The sequence below is a fragment of the Camellia sinensis genome, chromosome 5, assembly GCF_055761805.1.
Source record: "Camellia sinensis isolate YWXY chromosome 5, ASM5576180v1, whole genome shotgun sequence".
Lineage (NCBI taxonomy): Eukaryota > Viridiplantae > Streptophyta > Magnoliopsida > Ericales > Theaceae > Camellia > Camellia sinensis.
In genome coordinates, this window is record NC_138965.1 from 53,441,798 (window position 1) to 53,462,060 (window position 20,263).

Genomic DNA, 20,263 nt, shown 5'->3' on the forward strand with positions numbered 1-20,263 from the left:
AGCACTCAAGGAGTATGGGTGCAAATACTATGCTAGGTGTTGCATAGTTGGTGACTTGTACAGACCTGTTGAAGCTACTTTGGCAGAGGGAGCTACTGTCAACCATCAGTCTAGTAATACAAGTGAGAGATGCACAGGTAACACGTATCACTGAACTAGAGATTAGGGATTACAAAAGGCATAAACAACATACGTATGGAAAAGTTGGGAAGTTGTTCAGGAGTGCAAATGGCAAATGCTAATAGTTCAAAGGAAGCTCTGAGCAAAGAGAACCGGGAACGTTGACCAGGCAAACAAAGAGTTCTCAGTTGCTCCAATGTTGACCGTACAGGTGATGCATGGGCAGGGTAGTGACATTTCAGGAAAAGAAGCTGTAGTGTCATAAAGCACTCAAGAGAGAGCAGGGCATCCCGGGCAGGGGGTGTTGGGCATCCAATTAGGCAGTACCAAATATCTTGGTTACGCAGGTTCAAGCATGGCAGGTGAAAACATCAGTGACAGGGAAGCGTGGAAGAGATGTGTGTGAGATTGAGCAGGGTTCTCTCCATGAGAGAATCAGAGAGTAGTGTGAGTTGAGTTGAGGATGTTGGATTCCCTCCTTCTTTTGGCCCTGTTTGGTACAGCTTAATTTCAGCTTATTTCAGCTTTCAGCTTAATTTAAGCTATTTTGATGTGTTTGGTTTAGCTTATAGCTTATAGCTTATAGCTTTGTGGAAGTCAGAAAACAGCTTATTCTTTGAGTGGGGCAGGATATGCTTTAAGAATAAGCTGGAAATCAGCTTAAGCTGAAAGTTATAAGCTATAAGCTGTTTAGGCATAAGCTATAAGCACTTTCCCACAGCTCTACCAAACGGGGCTTTTGTATCTCTGTATTTCTCTGGTATTTATCTCTAGCTTCTACCATGGACACTCGAATAATGGGGTGTCAGGTATTTTGTCAGGGGGTGCAGGTGTCTCAGTGTGGAGATGCAAACTATGCTGGATATTGGGCATGACAGGAGTGGCAGTAGGTTTTGTTGAGGATCACCTCACATGGGTTGAGGAGGTGATTGTTGTGAGGTCACCCCATGTGAAAGGGGTGACCCTCTTTCTTCCTTCCTTCATTCCTCCATGTGAAAGCAGCAAAGGAAGGTCAAGAATGGAGGGTTACCATGTGCTAGAATGGAAGCTTTAAGATGGTTCAACAATGGCGGCCACTGTCCAGCCGAAAGAAGAGGCGGCAACCAACCAAGCTTTCACACTTCTCTTGGAGGTGTATAAATAGAGAAGGGAGGGAGAGAGTCAAAGGTGAGAAAATCAATGAATCAAAACATGTAGAGAAAGAGAGAGAGAGAGAGAGACAGAAACAGAGAGACCCTATGCGGTAGAGAGGGCGCTCTCTCAGTGTGAGAGGGGAAGCTGAGTGTTGAGTTGAGTGAGAGAGAATCTCCTCCTCCATTGTAATCTTTCTATATTCTTTCCATTAATATAGTGAAAAATAGTTTTTCTCCCGTAGATGTAGGTATTAAGTCGAACCACGTAAATTTGTTTGTGCTCTTTGTGTGTGGTTTGTTTTGAATATCCTGAGAGGGATCCCCGGATCCGAAAGTCTTTAATTAAAGATGATTGTAGGCATCTATTAATAATAAGAAAGTTAGGTCTAAGCCCGTCAACTATATGATTCAATGCACTTTCCCAGCTATCTCTATAGCTAGCTAGGTAGTTTTCATTTATTTATTTTTTTTAGTGTCATTCTGTGGTGATGGGCAAGCAGCAGCAGGACCCCTTCCCATTCTCATTCTCATTTTCGCTTTTTGGACGGAAAGAAGGAAAACAAATCTGTAATAAGTGGGGGTGGGGTTGTGCTTTTGTGCTTTAGTTAATTTAATAAAAGAAAATGTCTTTAAAAAAAAAACAAAAAAAATAAAAAAATAAAAAATCTACTGTGATGTGTGATTCATGATGAATACAGGGGGACACATTAATTAAATTATGGGGTAAATTACACCTTGTATTATTATACTTTGCAACGAATCTTATTTTGGTCTTTATATATGAAATCATGACAGTCGACCTCTGCACTTCTAGTCAAGTGTCAATATCCTCCTTTTGTTATTCTATTATTTAAGTCTTTAATAGAATCCAATCACGTGACAAAATGTGACTACGAAATGAAAGAAAAGAAAAAAATCGTTCCCATTTTTAACCGATACACACTTTGTTCCATTTGATAAACATGTGAAAATTATAATATATATATATATATATATATAGATAAAGAAGTAAGAAAACAAAGCTTTTGAAATCAAAAAAGGCAATAGAGAAATCGAAAAGCCAAAAAAAGAATAGACGGAAGACTATGTTATTGTGAAATATAGAGTTTCATGGTTTCAATTTTTACAAAACTATCTCCTTAATTATTTACAATCTACGTTTTGTTTTAGCCGAACACAGTCATAATTTAATATAAATTTTGAGACGAAATGTGTATCGGTGGGAAATAGGGGTGATTTTCCTCCTTTGCCCTTATTTCGTACTCATATACTTGTCATATTATTTACTTTTGTTAAAGACTTACATGGTAAAATAACAAAAGGATATTGATACTTAACCAAAAGCGCAAAGTGTTAATTGTCATAATTTAATGTGTAGGAACTAAAGTAAAATTTGGTGCAAATGCAAAGTGTAATTTACCCTAAATTATTCTTCTATACTACGGCACTCCTTCTATATCTCTATCACTATGATGTTCCCCATTAAAACCTCTCAGAAGGAAGGAGGTTGAAAAGAATCCACTTTCAGGGGAAAAGTAGTCCTTACATAATTTTGTTTGTTTCATATATATATATATAATATATAACTTAATTTTACCTTCATAAAAGAAAACATGTCCCATACATGTAATGTTTTTGTGTTGGAGGAGGAGCTAAGCCCTCACCTAACCTATTAGTGCTTCTCACCATTGCTATATTCTCTCCTACCACCACCACCACTGGCTTCAAGTGAGTGATTTTGGTCATAATTTCTATCAACTATGTTTTTAAATGAATCTCATGGACCCCATTAAGATCATTCTTTTTCCAGCACATTTGGTCCAAATGCCTCTAGGATTTGTTTCCTTCAAGTCAGGGGGCCTTGATTATTGCTCAACCATTGATTAAAGTAATTGACATGATAACATCTTAAACTTTGATTGGATGCACTAAAGATCTCCCCTTTCATGCATTATCTATCAATAGCGATAAAAATTTCACGTTTACAAATCTTTATTTTAAATTTTTTTTTTTTTTTTTAGATTTGTCTTGTTCATAAAAGTTGAGTTTAAAATCTCACACCATACAATAATACTACACAACCATTAGACCAAAGAGGTGATTGTATTTTGACTTTATGTTACATTGATCAATTTTTGAGTATCCCTAGGAATCAAGCATCTACTCTTTGGCTGGCACTCATTGTATTGGTCTCACCAATATTCTCTCCTCTCCTTTTTATATTAATGGTTGAGCTGAGCTTGTTTGGTCTCCAGTGGAAGTTGTGTGCTTCCTCCTACATGTTCTATCTATCGTGTTGAGAGCAGCATGGCCTCATTCTCTTGTATTATACTCAAACCACTTGAAAGGTTTATTATAAACAAAATCAAATTTAAACACGTGCTAAAACTATGTGAATTTGGCAAGAGAAAAGCTCCAAAAACAAAGCATATCCCTTAATTCTAAGGCTATGTTTCATTCAAGAATTTAAAAAATGGAAAAGAAAAAATAAGTAAAATATAAATAAAATATACCATCATTTCACCTAATTTTACACCCTTTCCTTTTTCCTTTCTAAATCTCTTCTCAAATCCTTAAACCAAACATAGTTTAAGAGGCCTAGGCTTATCTCCAGTCCTTATTAGACTAGACCATGCTACTAGGCCTCTGTGGACTCACCACGAAGCTTAAATCGATGATTCAAACCAATATGTAGAACTTACCGAATACTTCATCCCTGTAAAAAATCACGATGATCGCATATCGATAGTCAATTGATCAGTTCACATTTCTATCAACAGTAAATATGATTTTTAACAAACAAAATTATTGACATAAATGTAACATGATCAAGTGGTTATCAATATCCAATCAACGTGATTTTTTGCAAAGATGAAGCACTCGACGAGTTCTACATATTAAACTACTCAGATCATCGAAACAGACCCAAAATGGGCCAGACTGGATAGTTTAGTTGAGCTGCCAATCCAGTCCCATTTTAAAATTGGTAAACAATCTGAGTGCATGTAAATAAAAACACAAATTCCTCAAAACTCAGCATTTCATAATATACCAAAATACCAAATTACTAACATTACATGCCAGACTAATAAGTAGATATGGATTAGAGTCAGCAACCAAACCAAACCCAAACGAACATCATTCAAAAATAAAATTTAAAAAAAAAAAAAATGACTGAAACTAATTAACTAGTCAAGGGCAACCTAAACATTTTCAGTGCAGACTGCGTAAAATTCCATGGATGTAGCCACCACTCATAATAAGGGACACAAGAGATACAACACCAGCTGGAAATATCTTTCCTGACTTCTTAAATCGAGAGCCCATTACTCCCAGAAGAGCAGCAGAAAGGCCTGGAAATTAGAAGAAATCAAAAAACAGTGAGACCAGTTATTGTGAAATATTAAGTGAAAATGATGCAAAGGTCCTGTTGGTGCAGGAAAATGAGAGTTTCGTGGCTTCAGAATTCCAAAAAACATTGAACAGCTAAATGGTGTACTTTGGACAACATGGAAGTTCCTCCTCTGTGATATTGAACCCACATTTGGGTGTTCCACTCGTTCCTAACAATAAGTATAATCTAAATATTGAATGCAAAAACGTAAATTTTGAATTTTCTGCTATTGAACAGCTAAATGGTGTACTTTGGACAACATGGAAGTTCCTCCTCAACTGTTATATTGAACCTGTGTTTGGGTGTTCCACCATTCCAAACAATAAGTATAATCTAAATTTGAACGCAAAAACCTAAATTTTGAATTTTTCGCTTGTCCTAATGGGTATCAATTGCTGTGTAAGGTCATCAGGTACCAAGGAATAATGATGCATTAACAGCGTTATCATATTTTCGTCTCACAGAAAAACCCCAACTGTCATCACATGCTTCAACCCAACCTTTTGTGAACCTATTCCAAAAAATTTGTGATGGCTATTTCATTTAAAACTATATATATATATATATATATATTGACTAGTCCAGTTTCTAACCCACTGACAAAAAAGACTAATCTATCACTTTATCTTCTACTTATTTTCCATGACAGAGATGGCAACCTGAGCAACAACAGATCTAAACAGAGTATATATTTTGACTAGTCCAGTTTCTAAGCCAAAGACAAAAAGGATTAAAATCAATTACCTTATTTTCTACATTATTTTCCATAACTAAGATGGCAACCTGAGCAACAATAGATCTAAACAGCTATAGTGAATGAATATAACATAGTCAAATCTCTAACAAAGAAACTAGTGTTTAGCCTTATCTGATACTGATAAATGCAAAAATATTTGAAAGAAAATATCTTTAACTTCTCTAATCAAGAGAAAATGCAATGTTTTGGACTTCTTTGACTATGAGACTTCAACTCATTTATTATTTTTCTCATCTTCGGTAGGGTAAATCTAATTTGCAAATCACATTTTCCTAGTATTTAGAAGGGGAAGAATAGTTAAGCAAAATGAAGAAAAGAGGGCATAGAAAAATATTTTATGGCGACTGACAAACAACAACCTGTGGGGGTCAATAGGTGATACTGTTCTACACGAAAATCAAAGGTTGTTATGTAACATTGGTGTAGGAGATTGCAAGATCAATGATACAAATCTTACCAAATCCAAGGGATGATGCCAAAGCCGGTCTTGTGGGAAGCAGAGTAAAAACATAATACAGTAGCAATGCTGATAGTCCACCAGCTATCAGTGACTTCTTGCTGCCACTTTTCAAATAGCCCATAACTCCACCCACTAACATAAAAATTAGAAAAATGGTCAGAAATAAAGGAGAAAAGCCAAATGCCAAATAAACAATTAAGGTCAAGGTAAACATATAATAGTATTAGTCCTTCATTTTTTCCTTATCCCACACCACCCCATCTTTTTCTATTATTGTTACAGCTGATCAAATTTCTGATGTGTAAATTGATGTGTTTGACTAGAAAGAGTTTCTCATTTTCCTGCACTATGTCTGTCACGACCTTATCCCATCTCAAACTGAAATAGAGTAGTGACTGACCAGTAGTCATAGACTACCAACAGCTTAACTGAATAAACATGTAGTACTCCTGTAAAATTTGGGCTCAAATTTGTTTGTATAGTGGAAGCCTTCAATTTGTAACCTATTTATCCGACAACATCCATTCAGAGGAAGTGCGTAAATAAGTGAAATAAAACATTCCTTATTCATTTTTATACCTTCCCAGGCTCAAACACAAAGGTGGGTACAAAATTTTACTAAGAGAAGAACAACTTGTTATTTCAAAGGCTGAATATATACAAAGCTTTCAAACATCAAGCATTTCATTCGACAACTAGGCATACAAGCCTCCATGTTTATTCACATATACACATAGCTTCAAATACTAAATCTTCATGCCTTATTACCACCACCTACACAAATATGGGGGAGAGGGGTGAGCCAAAACCCAATGAATAACATTAAACCAAAGCTACAATAAGAATGAATATCTTCATTCTTATGAAAATAACATACTTGAACAAACAGCTTAACTAGCTTGAAACATATTAGCATCATATTCATTTCATTTCCAAAAGATGATAACATACATCCAATGGAGCTAAACAAACGAATAACCAGACTGGCTACCAGTTAAACAAACCCACACATGTAGCAAAGAAGATTTCAACATATGCAACTAACTTAATGTCCCCTAGTAGCTGGGACTATCTAAGAATGTCCTGTATATATTTTCAAATGTAAATAACATAGTATATTCATTCATAACGAACATCCATATCAAGCATTTAAAGTGGTGTGAGAGGCACAAACTATGATTGGCAAGAATTATCACTCGAGGAAGAGAGTTAAAAATCAGTCTCAATCAAATTGAGTTAGGGCAATGTGAGAATTTTTGATTTGCAAAAACTGTTGCTCTAGCAAAGACAAGGTGTCAAAGATGCACGGAACTGGATGAAGGGTTTTGATGGACGGTAGGAAACGTTGCGTCATATTAGTAAGGGCCTATCCAGCTAAGGCTGAAATTTTTTTAAAATAGGATCAACGCACGTATGTTTTTTCCAAATAAGGGAGGGGGTGGGTGGGTTCGTGACAGTGGCCATGGAGCGTGAGAAGAAGAGGCCAGTTTGGGTGTTTTAAGTAGAGAGGAAGATAAGAATCTATGCAAGAGGAGACATGGAGAATTGGTCTATGAAAGGAGAGGCCCACAGTTGGTCAACTAGAGAAGAGATTCTATTGGGCCAAAATGGAAAATGGCTTACAATTGCAAAGTTAAAACGAGAACCAAGCATGGTCTAGAAGCTCAGGGCTAAAATTGTTATTGTGGGATAGAGCTCTAATCAGGTCAGCCTAACCTAGCCTTGGAAATGAATCAAGAAGCTGGTTGAAGAAAAGGAGGTGCAGTAGAAGAGGATCTCAATCGGGTGCACGTTCTATTCTGATCGGCTCCAGTAAATAACCTTCTCATGAGCAAAGTTAGAGAGGGCTTTTTGGGTCAACTTCAGTACGATTGCAGGTGGCAATTGTGAAATCCAAGGTGGAAGATGGTCATCTTCACAGTAGGATGATGACACAATGATGAGGGCAGAGATCCAGATGTTGGGAAAGGGATTGGAGATCAAGGGCAATTCTGTTTGTGTTATACTGGGTTAGGAGCTTTGATGGAAAGACATGCTGCTGTGATTGACTAAATTATGCACAATCATAGTTGGAACAAGCGATTCTCCCAATATAAGTTTTCAAGAAAATTATCACTAAATCTGCTCAATATAAACTCAATTCATTATTCAACTTGTAATCCATTCTTCAGTTTATTGTGTGTTTCAATGCACTATTTTTCTTTTCTAAGAAAATTCTCTGTACTCCCTTTTTCTTTCTAACAAATCCTTCCAAGTGACAATAAAAAAACTCTACTACTCCACACTAACGTACAACAATCATAAGAAAAATTATAGCATGTAGATGTGTGGCCTCATGAAAACTATCATCATTAGTTATTAATAAAAAACAATGGGATTGAGCACGATAAAGTAACACATAAGATACAAAACCATGCAAGGATGCAAGTCCAAAGCAATAATAACATGCATTTTTTTTTTGGTCACACATATTTAAAATCTAAGGGATTTAAGAACTTCAGATGATAACTGATAAAGAAAATCATTGCAAGCTTCATCTGAATGATGGATTCACAATTTAAAAATAAAAAAATAAAATATAAAAATATAAAAATATAAAAATAAAAAAAGAAGGAAGAAGAAGAAGAAGATAAAAGATAGGAAAATATAGAATTATCCCTAAAAAGAGTTTGTCCACTAATTGCAACCCATTTCATGCTACATTTCACAAGGTGGCATCATAGCTGGACTACTCATTAGAACTGCAAAAAACCAGCCAACTCACCCAATCCACGCCGACCTGCACAGTTTGGGATGTTTGGCAGTACTTTTTTTAGTAGGTCGCCTCCCTTCAACCAAACAAACCCGCAATACCTTGTAAGTACTACACATGAAACTTTTGGCCACCTCCCCACACACAATCAATCCTCAAAATCCCATGTCCCTAACTCAACATAACCCACTCCTCATTCATTCAATCACTCTTAGTCCTCAAATGGCACTCAGACGACAATCTACCCTCGTCTCTCATCTCCTCTCTTCTCCAATTTTCTCAGTCTCAATTCGGTTCTAGTGTCCTTTTTTTTGGGTGAATTGTTCTAGTGTCGTTAACCTCCTTCTTGAACTCAGTTCGTAACCTCCCCCAAGGCTACAAGACTCTCTATGGTCAGTCACCTCCTCTAAGGCAACAAGGCTGCAATGATCACAGAGTCACAGAGATTTCAAAGGTACTTTCTCTCTCTCATATATCTGCTGCTCAAAATCCACTCCACATTCAACCAAGATCCCCTCCCCACACCCTGCAACCCCCTTCCTTGGCTCCTTCCCCCACTGCAACTCTATGATGCAATCAAATCTAGAATATCAATGTAATAGAGGGAGAAAAGCCCAAATTTTGGGTACAGAGAGGATTAGCTCTGAAATTATAATCCCTAAATCATTCAAAACTGAGTATTAATGACAATTAGCCACTGCCTATTTATAACTATAACTATGGGCTAATCCACTAACACAACTGAGACTAGGAGAGCTGTACAATCCTATTACATCAGGACCACCCCTCCAAGAAACAACTTGTCTTGAGGCAACCAAGCAAGCTTCACACTAAAGCACAAAATGATGTTTGTTTAACATGCAGCTTCAGATAAAGACATGTGGGTTGTGTTTCTTTGCTCAGAAGTACCCAAACAAGAACTGTAGCCTAGTTTAAATGTGAATAAGCCACCCATAATATTTGATTTGGTGGAATGACTAAAAGAGTTAAGGTTCTAGTTACACTACTTGAACTAAATTGTTTCTAAACCAATTAGATGCAAAAGCAATCCCAAAAATGTTTGCTTTAATCTGAATTGTAAAGGCATAGAAAATTTCTAGGAAGGTGCCTTTCTACTAGTAGGATTGTGATTGATCTTCTTACTAAAGCTACTAGGATGTTTTCCAAACTTGTGAGGAGTATAAGATTTCGTAGCCTTTTAGACGCAATGTGGATATTTTATTGACTACGTAATTTTTTAGACGCTTATGATTATGATTATCTTATGCATATTTAATGTGGATGTGATTGGTACCATAGTACGATGAATTATTAATCTAGCATACATTTCCTGTATGTCACCAGGAAGAGATCAAGAATACCTTGAACACAAAAGTACGAAAAATCAAGAATACCTCCGACCAGGGCAGCATAGCCGAGTGTCAATTTCTGGGACATGGACATGGAAAATGACTTGTCCACGTTATCGTTTTCGGCTTCTTCACCCTCCTCCTCGTTACTATTACTGTTATTGTCTCCTCCGCCGCCTCCGCCTCCACCGCCGCCTCCTTCTCCGCCGTGACCTGCACCGTCTCCTCCGCCAATAATAGAATCTGGTTGGATTTCTTCGACGATAATAGTCGGAGCTTTGGAGTCGGAAGAAGAAGAGACAACCCTAGTCCTCCTCGAAACCCACTTTTGGTGCTGTTGTTGAGCGCCAATTGATCCAGAAAATGTGCCAAGCTCCGATGATCTGCTGCTGGTGGTCAAGAAACGAACAAAGGTGCGATCAGTGGAGGAGCCGGAGCCGCCGCCGCCATGAAATCCAAGTTTGGGAGGCAATACAACAACACAATACTGGGAAACTGGCAACAATTTAGCCATCATATCTTCTGCTCTGCTTCGGTTTTCACGGAAAATGCGTTTAATAGAGAAAAAATTTTACCTACCTACCACAATTAAATTGCCCATTGAAAAATGCAGAGGGTCTCGCCATTAATGATGTGATATTTTGATTTTGAAGTTGTATATTTTTTTTTATTTTTTTAATGTATTAGTACTATTAGTGGTGATGTTTTTAGTGGGATAAATCAATGTTGATTGCCCATTTTAATAATTAAAATAATTTAGGATTACATACAGTTTTATCTAATTTAGGATTACATATACAGTTTTATCTTTATAATTGAACTTAAATCTTACTTTAATCCTTCTAATTTCAATTTAAATAATTTAGTTCTTATATTTTAAATTTAATTTTAATTTAGTCTTTTCATTTAAATTAAAAGTTAAAATTAATAATTTTAAAACACTTTTCAATTTTATAAGGTTTCAATTTAGTTCTTCTATCTAAATTAGAAATTAAAATTAACAATTTTGAAATTCTTGTTAATTTTATAAGGTGTACGGACGGATAAAATTAACAAAAATTTAGATAGAATGATCAAATAAAAATTACACTTAAAGTATTTGAATCAAATTATTCTAATTGAAACTATCAGGATTAAAGTAAAACGAGGGTTAAACTACAAGGGTAAAAAAGTTAATTAACCCAACAATTTAAGTTATTAGTTTTAAAAAAATTAATTTCACTTTTATTCCTGTGTTTGGCAAGGGCTTTTTCACGCTTTTTTGGCTATTTTAGCCATAAAAAACAAAATAGGCTATTTTAGCCATAACAAACAAAACATTACATCTAACCTATAATCATTACATTCTTCTCTCACAAAAAAAGTCAAAAAAGCCAAAAAGCCAAAAAGCCCTTCCCAAACCAAGCTTTTTAGCCCAGGCTAAAATAGCCAAAAAAACCAAAAAGCCAACCCACTTCCCAAACGGAGGCTTAAACTATTCTCATTTTTTCCACTTTATTTTTAAACTATTAATTTTATATATTTATAGTTCTTAAAATTTTTCACGTTCATGGAGTTCAATTGGTAATAATTATACAAATCAAAATTTGTTGAGGCCTAATTTAATGAAAAAAAATATATATTTTTTTCAAAATTTGTATAATTTCAATCTTATAACAAAGTAGACATTTTTCTTATTATTTCGAATAAACCACCTCACAACCAATTTATTGAGTGTCCGTATAATTGTAGTTGTTCCATTTGTAAAATTAGAGTTAATTTACCCTTACACACAACAACCGAACCAAGGAAAAGAAAAAAGATACTCGGTTCATAAATTGAATTTTGAATTTTATTTACTTAAAGGTCCATACTCTAAAATACTTTATTTATAAGGACAAGCTCCTTCCAAATAACCAAACTACCTAGCATACATATTGTTTTCAAACCCTAACAACGCATTCTCTCACTTTCTCTATCGTTCTCTCTCCTCATCCCCTATCTTAACAACCAGCGATCCGTCTTCATTCTCGGCAATCTTCCTCATCTACCTTTACCACCACCACTACCACATGTTGTCTTGCCATCATCATCTTGTCGCAGCCGAAGCAATAACGTCACCACGCCTCTTATCTCTCAAATCTTTTCAGCGCCTCTTATCTCCGCCGTCGACGAGTGTCATGAGTCATCTTTATCATCTTCAAAGCTCAAAAATGCAAATTTGTTTTATCAGATCTGGTACAAAAGTAAACGAATTTATATGCATGCTAGCACATTTGTGTGTTGGAAGATTGCCATTAGTGTGTTGGTAATAATGAACAGAAGCAAAAGTGCCTTTAGTTTTGTGTACACTGATTGAGATTTATTTATGACATATATATATATATATTAGAAGGTTGTCGTTAATGATGATGAGGATGAAAGATATTGCAAAGTGAACAGATAAAACATAATTGTCTTAAAGTTGAACAGATAGTGGAATAACACAGAATTTAAAAGAAAAAATTGAACAGTTAATAAAATTTGGATAGATAGATTTAAAAAAATAAGCGAAAATGGTGTTAATTTGAACAGATAGAAAAAAAATAGATTATAAAAATTCAACATATAAGAAAAAAAATTCAACAGATATATTAAAAAAATTTGAACAATAGACAAAAAATTTAAACAAATAAATATAAATTTGAACATATAGGAACAGATAGATATAAATTTAAACAAATAGTCAAGAAAAGTCAACAGATAAACTAAGGGATAAAATTAAAAACAAAATATCTTTCAAAACAAACCAAATTATTTCACAAATGATGGACCTCTCACCAACAAAAAATATCCATAGGACCTAATACCTTATATCCTCCTTAGCTTGGACTTTTCAACAATTTTTTCAAAGAAAAAGGAGGTGACCAAAAGCAGAGCGTAGATTTTCACGAGCTTGGGGAGCGGTTGTGCACCATGCACACCAGTGCTGTTGCGATGCGCAGCAATGTTGTTGCGCAACCAATGAGGCCTTTTCCGGACTTTATTCTGATGATCTGAACCGTTCACTTTTTAGAAGATATCGAGTAAAACATGCTCTCAAAAATTCAAGTTAATCGAACATCGGTATCCCTTCCATCAAGTCATGTTTGTATTCAAATTTATAATTAAATTTACCATTCAATTTTTAGATACAAATTAACTTGAAATGTTGCAGATATGTTCTACTTGATATTTTCTAAAAAGTGAACGATTCGAATTGTCAGTATGAGACCCGAAAAAAATTCCATTAACCACTTAAGTGCGCAATAACCTCTCTAATCCCAGATTTCACATAGTCAAATTGTGGATCAGGCCACATTTAAAACAATTAAATACTTATTAAAATAAAATCAATACAACACAAGTAGCCCAATAAAAAAAAAATATATAGGAGACTAGTCATTTAAGCCTATGGTCATATTTGGTGTAATTTATTGAGACTGTTTAAATTTTATTTTATTTATTTTTATAATATTGAGAATGTATGTCAATGTGTTTCATGCAATTTTTTCTTATAGTTTATGAGATAAAAAGAGTTTAAATAAGGTGGTGTTTGATAAAGTAGAAAACTGAAAATTGAAAATTGAAAATTATGTATTAAAAATTGAATGTTGAATTTTTTAAGCTGAAAAGTTATTTGATAAAAATTTAAGTATTGAACTAAAAATAAGTTGTTTGATATGTATGAGATCAAATTTAAAATTTATTATTTTCAAATTGTATATTTTAATTTTTATATTGTGATGGTTGTAGTAATGGTGGTGGTGACGATACGATGGTGGTGGTGGTGGTGGTGGTGAGAGTAGTGGTAGCGGTAGCGGTAGCAATAACGTTGATGGTGATGGTAATGGTGCTGGTGGTGGTAGCGGCGGTGGCATGGTGATCGTGGTTGTGGTGGTGGTAACGGTATCAATGATAGTGGTAGTAAAACGATGATGGTGCATATGGAAACTGTTATCCAAAAAGCAACCTAAGAGGGGGTGAATTAGGTTTCTACAAATTAAAATTAATAATACCCCAATAAAATTAACTACTAGTACAGCAAATTATTAACAAGCACAATGATGAACTTAGCAATAAATGATCAAGCAAAATAACAATGAAGTATAACTAACATACAGGGTAAATCAAATGATTAACACATGAATATTAGATAGCTATAGCAGTAGCAGAAAAGTAAAGAGATTAGGGAAGAGGAGACAAATAGATTTATAGTGATTCGGTTTCAACCAAGCCTACATCCACTCTTCAAGCTTCACTTGAGATTTTTCACTATCTTCTAGCTTCACAGGGGTGCTAGCAACCTCTTTACAAATTGAGCAATCCTCCGCGGATTTTACACAGACTTCACAAGTCCAAACCCTTACAAATCTTAGGTGATTCACAATCACTCTCAAGATTTCAAGAACACAGTGTTTGCAACACTTTTACAAGATGAAATGGTATTTTTGCTTTCAAAAAAAGATTACAATAAATATCTCTCAAAGATAGATATATAAAATAAAGCTTTGATTTTTCTGTAAATCTCACACAGGAAATATGAGCTTAATGCTGTAAGGCTCAGTGTATAATTTCTGAGAATAGATGTGAGTGATTATAGATCAAAGAATATTTTCAGGTTTTTTTGTAACTTGTTTACATTAGAGGCTTTGGTATATATAATGAAAATTATAGCTGTTTATAGCCATTGTACTTCCATCATTACCAATTTGAATATCTTCCACACCATCATTACAAATTTGAATATCTTCCACTTGAACCTTTTAAACCTTTTGGCCTTTTGAACCTTTATAGCCGTTTATAGCCGTTGTACTTCCATCATTACTAATTTGAATACTTCTACTTGAACCTTTTGAACATTTTAGCCTGCTGTTGTGCTAGGCTGTTTGAACTTTGTTTTGGGTTCTTTGAACTTCTGATTTAATCAAATATTAAATACATTCTAACAACATTTAGGATAAAGGTTTAGGTGAGAAATAATAGGACAAAATAAATTTTGATTCTATTTTTCTCTTTCAAATAAATCATCAAAATAAATTTTGGATTCTATTTTTCTCTTTCAAATAAATTAAAACATAATTAAATAAATCATCAAAATAAATAAGTCTAACAATCTCCCCCTTTTTGATGATGGCACACAATGATGTTTTGATTTGATTTGGGAGTAAGAAAAGCTCCCCCTCAAGTCATGCTCTCTGAATTCATTTCTAAATACATAGGTTAGCACATGTGTAATAAATAAGCTTTAATTAGAGACATGATATGAGACTAAAATATCAAACTATAAATACATAATCATCAGATTAGTTTTCAAATAATACCATAATTTGAAAATAATACCAGAATACATAACATCATAACAAAATAATACCATAATACATAACATCATATAATTTCTCACATTGTGACATTATCAAAGGAAATCATGGTTCAGAATCTGGAGGAGGAAGAGAAAAATAATAGTGATAAATGGCATCAAAAATATATATATATATATATCAATCAACGGTCAATCAACAAATATATATAGCCTTTGTTTGGGAACGGGCTAAAATAGCCACAAAAAACAAAATAGGCTATTTTAGCCACAAAAAACAAAACATCAAATCCAACCCATAATCATTACAATCCTCTCTCACAAAAAAAGCCAAAAAAGCCAAAAAGCCAAAAAGCCCTTCCCAAACCAGGCTAAAATAGCCAAAAAGCCAAAAAGCCAAAAAGCCAAAAAGCCAAAAAGCCAGCCCACTTCCCAAACGGAGGCATATATATATCACATATACAACTCTCCCGCATCGCTCTCGTTTTTCGCAAAACGCAGTTGCCACGTGGCCTGGCTTTTGCTTCATTAGTCGACAATAGCAGCTCTCCTCAATTGCTGCTCGCCTCGGCTATCTCGCCCTCCTTGTCTTCTTCTCTTCAGCCTTCTTCTAAATCACACACTCTTCCATTTTCTTCTTCACCATCCTCTTCTATCTCTTCTTCACCACTCTCGTCTATTTCTTCTTCCTCATCGAGAGACAAAAAAACTGAACAAAGGAGGCCAAACCTCAGTCTGTTCTCTTCTATTTCTCTGCAACTCATTTTATTTACAACTCTCACCTCTAAACCATGGCTTCCCCATCTCATCCCCTCACTCTATTTCAGGACCTAAACGATCTCATAAGCTCTGCTGGTGCCTCTACTCCTACTCTTCCTGTCATTCCTCTTCCTAACCTTCCTATGATGTCGATTGAGCAAATCATGGCAACTCAATCTGACATAGAAGCCAATCATTTCACACTGACATCATGTATGGAGACGGTGACAGCAGTCACAAAATTGGCTCACCGATTGTAAAGCAAGACGAGTGAGCTCCATCAGGTCAACGCCCAACTCTCTCTGCTCCAGCGCATATACAAGGATGCGCAAGCAGAAATAGGCGCACTGAAGGTCGAAAATAAAGAGCTTAAACGGAAGACCACCTCAATGGCCCAATTTGAAGCAATGTCGTTCTTGGCCTTTGATAGTCAGCGAGGAGTCGTCGCTTTCGACGAAAGCACGGGGACAGAGGCGTCAAGGGTCGCCCAAGGTGATAAAAAGAAGAAGAGAGCAGTGGAAGAGGCGAGTTAGTAAGATCGACGTATGGCTGAAAAAAATGAAGGGTTTTTTATTTATTTTTTTATGTTTATTTTGGTCAGCATGTGGCCGTAAAAAATAAAGGTTTTTTTTTTTTTTTGGTTTTGTTATGTAAATATTTGTATTTTGATTTGTTGGTGTGTTTATGTTTAAGTACTGAAAAATCGAATTAAAAAGCAGAGAAAAAAATAAGAAAATTAAGTCCAAACAAAAAATAATAATGAGAGACCAAATTGTTAATGAGTATATGAGAAGCATTTGAGCATGATCTAATTCTCAATTTCTTAGCAAGAACATACCAATCTCAAGACTATAATAGACATAACAGTGCATAGATCAAACAAGGTTGCCAAGCAAGAGCATAAATATGGAGCTAAAGTTCAAGTCACTCTTCCTTAAGGAAAACGATCTTCCTCTTATATTATCAACAACTAATCAGCTCAAAGGTCATGTTGTAAGAATTAAGATACCAAAATCATAGAGATACCAAAATAATCAGAGATACTAAAACAATCAAGTCTCTTTTTCTCCCCCGATGACATTTTCAACAAAATCAAGCACAAGGAGGGAGTATGGTACAACATATAGGATGAAAGAATGTAAGTCTCATTATATCACAAATAATCATCCATATCAAGGTAGCTCTATGATACCAAAAAAATGATAGCACATAATGATCATACAATTGAAGCTCATACCATTTGACAATAATGGGCAAAAAAAATAGTAACATGTGAAGGTGCAAGTCCATAAGTTTGATATCAAAAACAGAATAGAAACTGAGGGGATTTTAAAAAATAATCAAGTTTAAATTCTTTCCCTTATTTCATTTCGCAAAATCAATAGGAGATATGATAAATGAAAGCTCATAACTGAAATATTCTTGTCAATAATATCAAATAGGATGCCAAAACGATACCAACATGCAATCTACCAAGGATACTAATATGCAATCTAGAAGATTTAACAATCATAGCTCAAGCATTATGTAAAATACCAAATATTGCTCATAATAGGTTAAACTCAATATAATCTCATGGAGCTAATGTAATTCCAAAAACAATGAAACATGTTCAAGGTATAGCAATTCATATGCCAAAAAAAATCATGAATTTCAATATGTACCACACATTTAAGCATAGGCATGATTTTTAGGTAAGATCATCATCAAAGAGTATACATTGCAAATCATATGAAGCATAATTAATCCTTTTCATATCAAAGTAATAACAGTATTAACTCAAGGGATATAAAATAGAAATTTTTTTTTTTTCATATCAAAGTAATAATAGTATTATCTCAAGAGATATAAGATAGAATTTTTATTCACCCAAAAAAAAAAAAGATAGAATTTTTACCTCAAAAGCTTAAGAGAGTATATGAGGCATACCTTAGGTTCAAAAGATGGAAGCTTTTCAATCTTCAATTTTCTTTCATGAGGAGTTAACCTCAAAAGGTTTTAACAAGTATGTTAGCAAAATGATTTCTCTCCCTAAGTTGGTGTTACTCTTTTCTAATATGATTTTGTGTAAATATAGAATTCATAGAACAATCACTATTACTCAATAAAAATATAGCACAAATCACTTCTTATCACAAACTCAAAAGGTGAAAAATAATTCAATTATCAAACAAGAGTTTGGAATGCTATTTTTCAGAATTTTCAAATTGTAGCAGATAGCATAATATGCATAAGAAAATAATATTATGCTCTTTGTTTTATTAAGAAATGATGCAACAATCTCATTTAATCGTATAACATTATCAAGAGGCATTTTCATCAATTCAATCCACATACTCAAGTGTGATAAAACATTTTACTTAATGTGGAACACAACATGAATGTTATAAACAATTAATTCAACAATTTATCAATCAAAAGCATTTCATGAGATGTATGCCAATATAATCCATATTCAAAATATATTCAATAAGATAGATGCAATGTCTCTACAAACGTATGATATTTCTTTTCATTTAGACATTGTTGATGGATCATTATCAAAGAATTTCATAACTCATTTAAATATTCCAATGTAAAGTATATAAGCATGAAATTTTCATATTGAGCATATTCTTGAGATCGCAAATGTACAATTCAAAATATAGATAGTATACATCTCAAAAACATGTTATGACATCAAAATTGATTCTACAAAGATATGACTCAAAAAGGAATTAACATATTAGTATGAAGTCATATATAAGATGTGAAAAGTATGCTCACAAAAAAAATTATCATTTTTTATCTCTTTTTCATATAGATGACATGATATAAAATGTTAATGAATACATGAATCATTCATATTCTAATAGGCATTCATCAAAATAATATAATTATAATTTTTTAGTTCAATGAATGTTTGAAAGAAGCTAACAGAACATGACTTAACAAACTTAGTACAATTATATTATATGGAAGCAATGATTAGATGCAACCTATTGTACACAAATCACACCTTAAAGAACATAGAACTTTAAACTTAAAGATGTGTTAGGAGTTATACCTTCATTTACCTCTTTGGAATCTTCACCCATACATTACCTCTATTGTTTATCTTGGTGATTTTCATTTCATCATTCTTCTTCTTGTAGGAGCTGATTTTGCTCTTTAGATTGAACACTCTTGTTGTACATTTCCTCTCGAAGTCCTTGGTGTTCTTTGAGATTCCACCTACAAAATACCTTGATTTCTTTCTTGGTACCCATACTTTCTTGGGTCCATAGGGATTAGTCTAAAAAACATTTAATCTCATAAAAGGTTTAGGAGGATCAAAACCAATACCTACTTTATCAAAAACACATCTTTTATTTCTAAGAAGCTTGTTAAGGTTTTATTTTCTTTTTACAAAATTTTCAAGAGTTTTGTTTAAATCCTCAACATTGTTTTTCATATTAGCAATAGACGTAAAGTCATTTTTCAAAGTAACATTTTCTATTTTTAAAACACCCATATCATTTGAAAGAGAAGTAATTAATTTTTGTAATTTAAAATTCTTAACACAAACTGTTAGACTTATTTATTTTGATGATTTATTTAATTATGTTTTAATTTATTTGAAAGAGAAAAATAGAATTCAAAATTTATTTTGATGATTTATTTAATTATATTTTAATCAAAATTTATTTTGATGATTTATTTGAAAGAGAAAAATAGAATCAAAATTTATTTTGTCCCATTATTTCTCACCTAAACTTTTATCCTAAATGTTGTTAGAATGTATTTAATATTTGATTAAATCAGGAGTTCAAACAGCCCAAAACAAAGGTTCAACACAGCCTAGCACAGCAGCAAGCAAAAAGGTTCAAAAGGTTCAAGTGGAAGTATTCAAATTAGTAATGATAGAAGTACAACGGCTATAAAGGTTCAAAAGGCCAAAAGGTTCAAGTGGAAGATATTCAAATTTGTAATGATGGAGTGGAAGATATTCAAATTGGTAATGATGGAAGTACAACGGCTATAAACGGCTATAAATTCAAATAACTACAACGGCTATAAATTCAAATGAATACAATGGTTATAATTTTCATTATATATACCAAAGTCTCTAATGTAAACAAGTTACAAAAAAAATCTGAAAATATTCTTTGATCTATAATCACTCACATCTATTCTAAAAAATTATACACTGAGCCTTATAGTATTAAGCTCATCTTTCCTGTGTGAGATTTACAGAAAAATC

General features: G+C 33.8%; 1 protein-coding gene across 2 annotated transcripts; it reads right to left on the reverse strand.

The window, feature by feature from the left end:
* Positions 1-4,275: 4,275 nt before the first annotated feature.
* LOC114311303 (uncharacterized) lies at positions 4,276-10,584 on the reverse strand. Of its 2 annotated transcripts, none has more exons than XM_028257423.2 (3): positions 10,011-10,584; positions 5,862-5,996; positions 4,276-4,606 (listed from the first exon to the last, which is right to left on the reverse strand). In XM_028257423.2, the coding sequence occupies exons 1-3, from the start codon at positions 10,480-10,482 to the stop codon at positions 4,467-4,469; spliced, it is 747 nt and encodes a 248-aa protein (XP_028113224.2). In that variant the 5' UTR covers positions 10,483-10,584; the 3' UTR covers positions 4,276-4,466. The 2 variants fall into 2 exon arrangements, with proteins under 2 accessions (XP_028113224.2, XP_028113223.2); XM_028257422.2 differs by having other exon boundaries at positions 9,978-10,558.
* Positions 10,585-20,263: the final 9,679 nt, after the last annotated feature.